Source organism: Theropithecus gelada, chromosome 2, assembly GCF_003255815.1.
Source record: "Theropithecus gelada isolate Dixy chromosome 2, Tgel_1.0, whole genome shotgun sequence".
Classification (NCBI taxonomy): domain Eukaryota; kingdom Metazoa; phylum Chordata; class Mammalia; order Primates; family Cercopithecidae; genus Theropithecus; species Theropithecus gelada.
The window spans coordinates 96,045,436-96,058,216 of NC_037669.1; the positions used below are offsets into that span (position 1 = coordinate 96,045,436).

A 12,781-nucleotide genomic window follows, 5' to 3' on the forward strand; every position below is an offset into this window, starting at 1 on the left:
TTCCACTTTATCAAACCATCTGGCAATGTGCTAGGATAAATGAAAAAGCTAGAGATTTCTAAGTCTTAAAAAAAAATGGATAGATAAATAAAGCTACTCCTAGATTAGAACGTTAATCTTGACAAAACTGGTCTAAACTAGATTTAATTGTACTAGTATGTTTATTAGGGTTAGGGTTTTTGTTAGGGCTCTTATAAAAGTTTGTTCAGTTTTGAGTGTTTTTTCTCCACAAACTGTTACTTTTGCTTATTGTTTGGCAGCATGTCAGGATTTCCAGGAATGCAAGTATGGCATTACAGCAGAAACATGTGGATATATATAAACATTCTGTCCCCACTCCAAACTGCCTTTTAATTCTGAATCTTAAGTTTTCATTAACCGAAAGAATACTCTGAGCTAACACAATGCTAATCTGCTAGACAGGAGTACAAATTAGTCAATGAAATTAGTGAATATTTTATTGAATTTTGTCTTTATTTATAAAAAAGAAAAATTACAATTCTAATACTAGTAATAAAGAATATGAAATGAAACATAAATGAGAAAACGACATCTATATTGCTATTTGGTCTGTATCTGATGCTCATTGGACTGAAGTTACCTGGACAGCACATTTAAGATAAAATGGTGGAAAGACACAAACAAAATGCTAGAAATATTCAATAAGACTTTTCTAAAAGGTGAAATCTAATCTAGAACCTAATAATGATGTTTAAGCGCTCTGGATGTGGAATCCCACATCTGACTTTGTGTACATGTTTTGAGGGATACATCACTTACGAAAGTAGGGGCTATCTTTTTCATAGAATTTTTGTGAAGCTTAAGTAAAATAATACGCATAAGGGATTTAGCCACATTTAGCAAGTAAAAAATTCATTAAAGTTGCAACTATTGGCCCGGCACAGTGGCTCACGGCTGTAATCCCAGCACTTTGGGAGGCCGAGGTGGACGGATCACGAGGTCAGGAGATCGAGACCATCCTGGCTAACACGGTGAAACCCCGTCTCTACTAAAAATACAAAAAAATTAGCCGGGCGTGGTGGCGGGCGCCTGTAGTCCCAGCTCCTTGGGAGGCTGAGGCAGGAGAATGGTGAGAACCCGGGAGGTGGAGCTTGCAGTGATTGCAGTGAGCTGAGATCGCGCCACTACACTCAAGCCTGGGTGACAGAGCAAGACTCTGTCTCAAAAAAAAAAAAAAAAAAAAAGTTGCAACTATTATTATGTCAGAGTATATTAAAAAATGGCATAATTCTTTTTTCCACCTAATGTCGGATAACATATTGCTCAAACATGCAGTTAAATACAACACTTTATTTGAAAACAAATTTTGAAAAACTTTGTTGAAAAACTCAGAATTATCACAATAAGGAGTCAATGTCTGAAGGTCTTAAAAAATACAAGGTAGTAGACAATTTTGCCAAGGCTAGAGTTTAAAAAGTACAAATGTATAATCTAATTTCACAAATTTTTCTCTAGAAAAATACTTTTAATTCATCAGAATTAAAAAGTAGCTAGTTGTTTATTTTTACCATTTGAAGACAAAGTTAGCACTTGCTAACCAATAAAAACACAAGTTTTGATGGAAGTAGCATTTCTCTCTTCAAAATAAAAAACTAAAGTGAGTATAATAAAGTTATATTGTGCTGTGGGAATTGTCTTTTTATGAATTAATACTGACTTTTTGAAGACAGCGTTCTGGGGCATGGAGAAACAATGAGAGAGCAATAGAGGAGAAATGAGAGGGAATGTGACTTTTCCTTTTTCCAGCAACTCTCCTCTCTCCCATAATGGTAGCCAATTCATATTTCTAGAGGAAAATGCCTATATACATAAAAATATATTCAGTTAATAATTCTGCTATCCATTAAACAAAATTATTGCTCTAAGATGATGACTTCTTATACAAATCATTGGAAAAAATTAAAAATATATTTTCTTGTTCTGTTTAAGAATAAGAACGAACAACTGAGTCCTATGAGTCTTTTGAGTATTTCCTATAAGCTCTTATTTAAGAATGGGCTCTGAACACTAAGTGACAGATCAGGATCCAGTTTTGGAAAAGAAGAAAGGGATAGGGTAGGAAGGAGAGAAAGAACTCTTGGGGCAGTGGTTTTCAAAGCAGCAACAACATTCATGAGAAATGCAAATATCAGGTCCCATCCTAGTCCTGCAGAATCAGAAACTGGGTGGGATCCAGGAATCTGTTTTAACATACTCTCAGGGATTCTGACGCACACTCAGGTTTGAGAACCACTGTATTAGGGAATCCTGATTCTATCACCAAAGAGGATTCTGGGGCATCTGTTAATGTTTAAGCTTTAATTCTTTAAAAATAATTATTTAATACAAACTTGGATTTTTAGCTACCCAATTTATGCTAAAAATCAAAGGAGGATTTCAAGTTTTTGCTTGAATTAGTTCTTTGTTTCCTGTATGGTTTACGTACTTTTCAGACTAAAAAAACAAAATTCTAAGTAGAGACAATGTTAAGAGTCCAGCAGGTTGGCAGGCATGGCTGCTTGCCTCTTCCTAACGCCCAGATCTTGGGTTAGTCTTTAACTTTGTAAGAACAGAACCCAATTTTATCACTTCAAACAGATATATGCGGACTTTGGGAAAGCTAAATTAGAAGGCCTGATAACTAGAATGTCAATCTGTAAATTTACTTTGAGATTATGAATGCTAAGACAACTAGAAGATTCACATATAATGTTCTTACTCTCTCAGGACTAGCTACACAAAAAATCAAATTACTATCAGCTGACTGAAGACACATTGCTTCAGAGTAGAGGTGGGTGCTCTCATTCAGACACTAGCTCCAAAAGCTTAGGGCATCCACATCAACTGCAGGCTTCTCCTCTTCAGACAAATTGTTACATAGGTGGTTCCTGTCCATACTGCACTTAGCCCACTATACTTCCACATGGAAAATGCTATAAAATAACTAAAGAGGTTGCACTGTCTTATCAGACTTGGAAGGCATACTGAGTCTTTAACTCACCCATTCATCATCACTTATGGGCCAGGTCCTGCGTAAAGCATTGGGACTAGAAAAATATTAAGACAATTCTAACACTCAAAATACTTTTAGAGGGAGGGGGGAGTGTAAAAACAGACACAAGCAGATAACTATAAACGCAGTAAATGCAATAATACAAACATGCACAGAATATGAGAAACTCCCAGACGCTACATTTAGAATGGGACGGGGAGCACTCAGGAAGGTCTTCTCTAAGGAAATGGTGCCTTTCCTGGAAAGGGGCAGAGGACCAGGAAGGATACAATTTATTTACAAACCATGGTAAATGACTACTTTAATCTACTTAATAGTGATATTAGCTTCTGTTTCATAAAATGAAAATTTCAAATTTTACCTAAAATCTGTGCTGAGGCATTAAATCTGTGCAGTTTCAAACCAAATTTGGAGGAAAGATACGTAAATCGGTGAAAAATCCAAATTATGGAAGAGTACACGAAAAACGGTTTTGTTTTGCTTAAATCACTTTCAACTAACACAGAAAGAATAACAGTGTGTGCCAAATAGAGCTCCCAGGATTGAGCTTTGACCATTTGGCACAACTTTTATTTGAAAGTAATTTAACAAAATTAATATCATGCCACTCTCATTTGAACTGTGACTTCCTTTAGTGACTATCCTGTAAGGTTTCTGAACGCAGTTTGTTACATCAAGGACGGATAAAAGCGGCAATTTTCATGGCCTTTTCAGTTGAATATGTACTTTTTAGAGTAGGGGGAAAAGGCAAAAAGAGTAAAAGCAGGAAAAGCTATCAGATAAATTAGCCTAGATTCTGTAGCTTCCTTTTCTCAATCTCTTGCTATATGAGATTTAGTAGGTAACAATTTCCCGTAAACCAAAGACCTCGGTAAAATATAAGTCGGAAACAATAAAACCTAAATCGTCTTTACGTTCTCATTTCAAAGCGAGTTAAAATGTAGATGCGATGCGGATACTGCGGCCCCCCGCACCGCCTCAGTTCAAAAGTTAGCACTCTGCGCTAAGGTGGCTCTGAGCACTCCCCTCCGACCCCGCTTCCCACCCTGAGAGGGGCATGAATGCACCACCGGAGTCCCTCCCCTCTTGCTCCTTACAGTTCTGGCAAGGGTCCGACGCGAGGGCTTTGTCCGACCAGTTCCACCTCCCACCCAGTACACCAGGAGAGAGGACACTCGCTCCGCCCGCAGGGTTGTTCGGCCGCGCATGCGCACCGGGGCGTCAGCCGGCCAACCAACGCGCGACGCACGGCCAGGCGCTCCCACCTGCCCTGGCCCCACTGGGCGACAGGTTCTGACGGGCTCCTAGCCGCAGTGCTCTCTGAGCCCCTAACCCCGAATTCTCAGCTGGACCCTCCCGGCTCCACCTGTCCCCAACACCCTCCCCTCTCCGGCGGCGGCAGAGCGCTGGAGGCAAGCCTGGGAAGGGGGACGGGCTGCAGGTGACGCCCTGGTTGGCTGGAGCGTGCCAGGCCTTCCCCCTATAGCGCCTGCGCGCAGCCAGGGCGTGGATTCAACCTTCCGCGGTGCCCTGCCTCTAGCTGACGTCAGCACTCTAGTGACTGCTGCACCTTCCCCGCGAGCTTTGAGGCCCCCACCCCTCCGCCTTCTTACCGGCTGCCCTCAGGGGTCTCGGCGCCCTCCGCTGAAAGCTTTAGGAGGCGCGAGCGAGCACTCCGACTAGGCCGCAGGGACTCGGAAAATGATGGGCCGGCAGGTGGTGGGTCCTGACGCAAGGGTCCGCAGGGAACGGAGAAGGGCAACCGAGCACGCGCTGGATCTTGGGGAAGAAGGGGAAAGGGGCTGCTGGAAGACGCGCATGCGCCGTGCGGTCCCTTGCCTCAGGCGCCCTGGCAGGGGACGAGCCTCTGCCGAACTCCCGGAGCTGGCGCCCGGGGACGAGCCTCAGTGGAGAGCCCCGAATTTTAAAAGTCTCATTTAATTATCTCTTTTGGTTTTTCTTGTATAAATATAGCCAACTTTTAAACATTTCTTTTCCGGCTTGCGTTGTTTGGCTTTGGCCCATTCAACACCTATTTTTAAACGTTAAGCATTCTCTAGTCAGCATGAAAGTTTTACTGTTGGTTTTATTTTGTTCCTGTAACTTTGATTCCCCCCACCCCCGCACCCAGAAACTGCCACAGATGAAGTCAGGCAAATAGAATTGCGAGCAAAGATCACCTGGTGGCCATTAAGCAGACCATCCTGAGGCAGAAACTCCTTACCTCAGGAATTTAGAAGTAACTAGACTTCCCTGTTATCTAAAGCCAGCATCTGGTACCAGACTTCTTCCCTTCAAATTTAAAAGTAACTAGAATTTCTATACATCTCCATAATGCACGCATGTCAAAACTCATTGTGTACCCCTTGCCATCTGCTCCATGCCCCAATCAACCCCTGCCCCCTACCATCCAGATACTTTATCACCCTCACATACTCGCACAGGAGTTACATATGCCACTAGTACAGAGTCCTCAGAAAATCCCCCAAATATTTTGCCTCTCCACAAGGTGGCAAACGGAGATTTGGGAACAATTTGAGTTCATGTCCCTTTTCCATTGTCTGATCTTTGGCAAATTCAATCCAAGTTGGGTTCATTTAGCCAGGATCCCTCTAAGTTCATTCAAGAATTTCGGGCTTTATTGCCTTTGAGTTAACCTGGCAAGACACATTTGTGGTATTAACTATTTGCTGTTCCCACGAAGAAAAATCATGGTCTTTAGCTCGAGTTTGGGCAGATGAAGCTCATGTTGGCAATCCTAATAATAGAGCCGGGGCAGAAGCTGTCCCCAACACAGAACCCAATTGGCAATACCATGCTGCCAATGCCAGCCCAAACAGAGACGGGGAGAGAAGATTATGTGATAACATGTTTGTTGGAAGGAATGAAAAAGACTGTAATAAAACCTGTTAATTTTTCTAAATTATGATAGATCACTCAGGACCAAGGACCCAGCCCTTTTCCAGCTAGACTGATGGAGGCTATGCATAAATATACAAATTTAGACCCTGAAAGCCCTGAGGGCCAATCCCTTCTGCCCATACATTTTATAAGTCAGCCTTCCCCAGACATCAGACAAAAAGTCCAAAAATTAGAGAAAGGCCCACAGACTCCCTTTTGTACTTTATTAAAAGCAGCCTTTAAGGTTTTCAATAACCAGGAGGAAACATTAAAAAAAAAAAAAAAAGGCTCAATTGGAGGAGGAAAAATGCTGTCACCAAGCTAATTATACTGAGACAACATTGGCACATTCTTTTTCATTAGCCAATAACCCCAAGGCTCATCCCTATAACACTAACAGAAGGGGAGCCTGTCATCACTGCAGAAATCAAGGACACTGAAGTTGAGAATGTCCCAAACCTCCAGGTTGCAAGTCATCCCTGGGACCCTGTCCTCACTGCAAATTGGAAGAGTGAGTGTCCCTCCCTCGTGAACGGGGGCCACCTCTTCCTTCTAGGCTATGACAGCCACAATCTCACCAACCTAACAAGGGGATCCTGTAGAACAAGGGTGAGGGTGAGGGCAAGGGCAAGTACCTCTAATTCTATGCCTGGATTATGATCAAACCTCTGAAATGTCAGTCATCCATCCTCTGGATGGGGCCTTTGAAGCCATCCATGGCCCTGTCTTTTCCATCTCTGTGGATGAGCCCAGGGCAAATCTGACTGTGACTGAACAACAGGTAATATTACTCATGGGTACAATGGACAGTTATTCAGCTTTAAACATTTACTATGGCCCAATGTGTCACTCCTCCATTTTCCTCATGGATATTGATGGAAAACCCCAATGAGGCTGTTTCACACCACCACTCCCTTGTAAAATGAAAGGCTATTCCTCTACTCCTTTTCAGCCAAGCTGCCCTGTTCCATTAGGTTGTGATTTACAAAATTACAATCTAATTTACAGCTAAGGCCCCACCTTCTAGCTATATTAACACTTCACTAAAAGAGCCCCTGCAGCTTCTCCCAGATAGCAATCTACTTCAGTATGTGGATGACTTACTAATCTGTAGTCCTAACAAGGTTATTCCAAACCAAAATACAGTATTAGTACTAAACAAACTTGCTAATTGTGGGTACAAAGTATCTCCTTCTAAAGTACAAATATCCACACAAAGGGTTAAATTTTGGGGTCTTATTTTAATTCCCAGTGAAAAAGCCTTTGTAGTGCTTATAAAGATCTTAAACATGACAACCGTGGTAAACAACAGCTTCAGTCATTTTTGGGTAAGGCTTGGTTTTGCAGAATATGGATTCCTTCCTTTGGGTTAATAGCAAAATCTTTATATGAAGCCCTCAAGGGAACTGAGGAACAGCCTCTATTCTGGACTAATGATATGAAACATGCTCTAAACACTTTCAAACAGGCTTTAATCTCAGCCCTGACCTCAGCCCTACCAGATGTGACTAAGCCTTTTTTGTATGTACATGAACAAAAGGGAATAGCTTTGGGAGTCTTAGCCCCAGACTGGGGGGCCCTTTAAGTGCCCTATAGCACTTTTTTTTTCTTTGAGATGGAGTCTCACTCTATTGTTCAGGCTGGAGTGCAATGGCGTGATCTTGGATCACTGCAACCTCTGCTTCCCAGGTTCACGTGATTCTCCTGCCTCAGCCTCCTGAGTAGCTGGGATTACAGGTGCGTACCACCACGCCCAGTTAATTTTTGTATTTTAAGTAGAGACAGGGTTTCACCATGTTGGCCAGGCTGGTCTCGAACTCTTGACCTCATGATCTGCCTGCCTTGGCCTCCCAAAGTGCTGGGATTACAGGTGTGAGCCACCATGCCTGCCCCTATGGCATATTTTTAAAAAAACTTTAGACCTAGTATCCCAGGGATGGCTTAAGAGCCTTAGCAGTGGTGGCCCTCTTAGTCCAAGAAGCCTCAAAAATGTATTATCTGCCCCTCCTGGATTCTTATGGTTTTGTGGCACTGCTATTAATTATTTAAATCCTTTTCAAGCTTTGGCCCTATCCCACCTTGATAATTCTCTTCATTATGATGACTGTACTCTGGGTACAATAGCTCCTGCCCAAATCACTGTCTTAAACATAACTTCCAATCTAGAATCCCATTCAGGAAGAAAAAGGGTCCTAGGACTTATTGCTGGAGTTATTGGAATCCTCACAACTCTCACCCCTTGGGGAGGTTGTACTTATCATGAAATCACACTGCGGGAACTTACTGCCTCCCTCAAAATAGCTTAGCAAAAACTAGCACAAATCTATCACCACTAGAAAAGTCTTTAACCTCACTAGTAGGAATGGTTTTTGATAACAGAAGAGTGCTAGATTACCTCCTATCTGAACAAGGAGTCATCTGTGCTGTCATCAACAAAATGTGTTGCACCTACATTAATATGTCTGGAGAATATAAATACAAATCGAGAGATTTTCAAACAAACCAAATGGCTACACACACTTTCTCAAAGTAACCCAAACTGGGCCAAAATCCTTACTAATTGGTTTCCAAAAATCACCTGGCTTCTCCCATTCCTTGGACCTTTATTCCTCATTATTCTTCTTCTAATATTTGGTCCCTGCTTCTTTAATGCTCTCATTAAGTTTCTATCTTCCAGATTACAATGATTCCACCTACAGATGATTATGTAATCCCAATACCAGCCTGCAACAGCAACTTCCACTTATATGGCACCTCTTGATGGAATCTGGTGTCTCCTGTCCCCAAAACAAGTTTTTCATAACCCTTCATGACAGAGAGCAAGAAAGGGAAAAACGTGACATCCCCTCAATGCTCCCTTTCAGCAGGAAGTAGCCAGACAGACCTGACACCCCTCTTCACTGTGCCATTTTCCCTTTCTTGAAGCCATAATAGGCAGCAGGTACATAGGGTCATGGGGGAATAGAAAGGGTCAAAGATTTGACCAAAATATCTGCTGGGGGAAAATGAGAAGAGCAAAGATCACCTGGTGGCCATCAAGCAGACCATCTCTAGGCAAAACTCCTTACCTGAGGAATTTAGAAGTAATTAGACTTCCCCAATATCAAAACCTGGCATCTGATACCAGGCTTCTTTCCCCAAATTTGTAAGTAACCAGAATTTCTACACATTTCCAAATGCATGCATGTCAAAACTCATTGTGCAACCCTTGCTAACATCAAGGCACCAAAATGGCTACAAATATAATCATTTATCATTACCTACATGGCTAATATGGTCCAAATTACCCTTAAGCTCCTGCTCAAAGGTCTATAAATACTCCTAAGGAAAACTCCACTGTGGCGAGCTCAGTCCTCTCTTGCTGAAGTGCCCTGCTGCATCCTTCTGCAGCATTCTATCTATCTAATGAAACTTCCTTTTCAAACCTGTACTGTTGCCAGTATTCTTCTTACTGCTCGAGCGCCAACACTTTTTCTTGTCAGGGCTTTGACACCTCACACCCAGCAATGATTAACGCTCCTTTCCCTTTTCTATCTTTTGGCACTGTTGACAGGTAAAAATGCCTCTATTTGTTCCAGCAATAAGGTCTTAACTTGTCATTAGAAACCAGTCCAGACACTTGTAAACCATTCCATCCAATGCCATTTTTCCTAAAAGCTTAATTTATCATCCTTTCCCTCCTACTTCATCCTAACACATCTTTGCCACCAGCATCTCAGAGGTCACATACTTCTCTAATTCCTTTCTTAGAGTTTCAGTTATCATTTGTAGAAATGACTAATCTACCAATTGCCCACTTTCTATTCTCCCCTTGTTTTCAAAGGTGCCTCAAAGTGATCTCCAAACCTAATTCATTTCCTAGGTGCTCCACTGAAGTAATGGCAGGTTATAGTCACCCAGTTCCTTCATACTAAAGAACTGGGTATCTATCCAAGCACTTTGGGAGGCCGAGGGGAGGATCACAAGGTCAGGAGATCAAGACCTTCCTGGCTAACACAGTGAAACCCCATCTCTACTAAAAATACAAAAAATTAGCCGGGCGTGGTGTTGGGCGCCTGTAGTCCCAGCTACTTGGGAGGCTGAAGCAGGAGAATGCCGTGAACCTGGGAGGTGGAGCTTGCAGTGAGCAGAGATCGCACCACTGCACTCCAGCCTGAGCGACAGAGCAAGACTCCATCTCAAAAAAAAAAGAACTGGGTATCTTTCTTGATGTCACCTGCGTCACTTCCCCATATCCCATTTGTGATAGTATTCGTTCTACATTTCATCCATAGTAATCAGGCATTTTGGCAAGAGCTAGGATTTAACCTCCCTAGTCTTGTGATGTTACAGACTTATTCCAATGATGCTGCTATTTACCATATTTTGTGAACTCCCTTAAGAAATACTTTCGGTCCAGCTGGGCATGGTGGCCGGTGCCTGTAATCCCAGCACTTTGGGAGGCCAAGGTGGGCAGATAGCTTGAGTCCAGAAGTTTGAGACCAGCCTGGGCAACATAGCAAAACCCCATTTCAAAACAAAAACAAAAAACAAAAATTAGCCGGGCATGGCAGTGCATACCTGTAGTCTCAGCTACATGGGAGGCTGAGATGGGAGGATCACTTGAGCCCGGGAGGTTGAGGCTGCAATGACCCATGATCATGCCACTGTACTCCAGCCTGTACTCCAGAGTAAGACCCTTTCTCAGGAAAAAAAAAAAAAAAAACAAACTTTCGGTCCCCTTAGTTACAACTTATTACTCACCTTATTCATACTTTTTAAAATCTAAACAATTTTAAATTATGGTTTAAAGTATCAAAGATGAGGACTACCACCTTGGAGAATGTGATATATATTCTGAATATGACTTCAGAAGAGTTTTAACTTCCTAAATTGGTTTGGAAGGAAGAATCCTTGTTTAGATAATTAAGTTTTGGGTATATTTGTGTCTTATCTAGTGTAATGCACATAAATTTTCAAAACTCATCTAGTATTCTAAGATACATGAAAGGAAAATCATTCTGAGGGTAATTTAAACTTTTTTGGTGTAATTCAGAAAGTATTCTGAATTTTTGTGTTCATTTTCAATATATTATTATTCTTGATTACAGACGTAGTATAGCTTTAGAGACTGGACTGAGTACACACTAAACCTATTTCATAACCCTAAATGTTTTTCTGAAGATTCCAGTTACCTGCTTGTATATTTTCCGTTATGTCTCCCTCTTATTAAATGCTGCACAGTATTCAGTTTTGGATTTCAGAATAAATTGGGATTTAATATGCTTAGTTTCTTTTAAAGTCAAAAAGTAATCTGAAAAGTCACTTTTCTGTGTGAATAAACTTACTGAAAATTACGTATCAATAAAAATTTTCAGGGCTTTAAAACTATTAACTTGCTGTAAGCCAACAAAGTCAAAGAGCTGAATATGGTGAAAACTGTCTATTTTTATTGCCTTTATTTTCAACAATGATTACTTGAACTAAAAAAAAAAAAAAAAAGAGCAGACTTAATATTAACTAATGGTTACTGAAAAGCCAAACCTTTCCAGCCCACTTCATATTCTCTTTTAACCATTTCAGGGCAGAACAATGTTCCAAACTATAAACCTGTTCCTTATTAACATTGACAGTCATGTGTTTAACAAAAAGCTTTGGATCTGATATACGAGCAGCCATAATTAACCTTTCTACTGCAGCTTGATAATCATCATTGCTCCGAGACTGGTTGTCTTCACACCTATAAAACGAACACCTCATAAAGTCAGAAACTCTTAAAAAAAGATAAGCTATATAGTTTCTTCAAAAGATAGTAATTTACATTTACTGGTACTAAGCTATGATCGTCTTTTCACCATATTCTTCTAAAAGTGGCTTTCAAACTTTTTTGATCATGACCCACAGTAAGAAAGGCATTTTGGTCAGGTGTAGTGGTATAAGCTCAGCGATTTGGAGGCTCAGGTTGGGGGGATCGCTTGAGGCCAGGAGCTCAAGATCAGCCTGAGCAACACAGTGAGACCTTCGTCTCTACAAAAATTTTAAAACTAGCTGGGTATGATGACGTGCACCTGTAGTCTCAGTTGCTCAGGAGGCTGAGGTGGGAAGATGGCTTGAGCCCAGGAAGTTGAGGTTGCAGTGAGCTATGATTGCACTACTGCACTCTAGCCTGAGTGATAGGGCAAGACTCTGTCCAAAAAAAAGACATATTATGGCCCAGTATATACCTTCATACATAAAAAGTAAATTTCACAAAACAAGACTTACCCTGATGACAAAAACCCTGATTTTAAAAATAATGCTGGTTGTAACACCCTAAATTGATTTCACCACACAAATAGTCTGCAACCCAGTTTGAAAAATACTGATCTAGAACACAGCTAATTACCTGTATCTTTTCTTGAGAATGCATAAAATACTAAATGTAATCCAGTTTAGAATTAATGTTCACATGTTAGTTTTACTTTGATATTGACTATTTTTAGTTATAAGGAAATACTTAACATGTAGCTAATGTCTGGTAGCAAATTGTATAGCTATAGGGGCTTTATTATATTTCTGGTTATTTTCTTCAATCCTGATTTAGGGTGCTTCCTTAAGTGCTAGAATTAATTTTTCTAATAATTTTTCTACCAGCTCCATCTGCAACCAATTGTCACTGCATTGACTTGCATAAAATTCCCACCTTATGTCAGTTTTTCCTCTGGGGTAGGAAATGGGAACTATTTAAAATAGAGATGTGGCTGTTACATAAAGCATCACCTTTTTCTTTGTGTTCACTGCTTCCTACTCTTGGTATCTACGGGGCCCAGCAGCAAGTTCTGAGTAGGAGCCTATCTGCATTAACATCACGGTGTGGTCCAGAGTGACAAGAGTGAGGAATTGCAGTTG

The 12,781-nt window shown here is 41.2% G+C and overlaps 2 protein-coding genes across 8 annotated transcripts in view; both read right to left on the reverse strand.

Moving 5' to 3' along the window:
* Positions 1-5,492, reverse strand: part of TCAIM (T cell activation inhibitor, mitochondrial) — a 71,460-nt gene extending 65,968 nt beyond the window's left edge. For 2 of the 7 annotated variants that reach the window (XM_025377550.1, XM_025377556.1), the window contains exon 1: positions 4,111-5,492. The gene's annotated coding sequence lies outside the window, so the exon portion shown is untranslated. The remainder of the gene's footprint in view (positions 1-4,110) is intronic. The other 5 variants (XM_025377554.1, XM_025377551.1, XM_025377553.1 and 2 more) reach the window with 4 other exon arrangements.
* A 5,829-nt stretch (positions 5,493-11,321) lies between these two features.
* Positions 11,322-12,781, reverse strand: part of TOPAZ1 (testis and ovary specific PAZ domain containing 1) — a 92,501-nt gene continuing 91,041 nt past the window's right edge. The window contains exon 20 of the mRNA XM_025377230.1: positions 11,322-11,633. Within this exon, the coding sequence (XP_025233015.1) occupies positions 11,414-11,633 (220 nt within the window). The 3' untranslated portion in view covers positions 11,322-11,413. The remainder of the gene's footprint in view (positions 11,634-12,781) is intronic.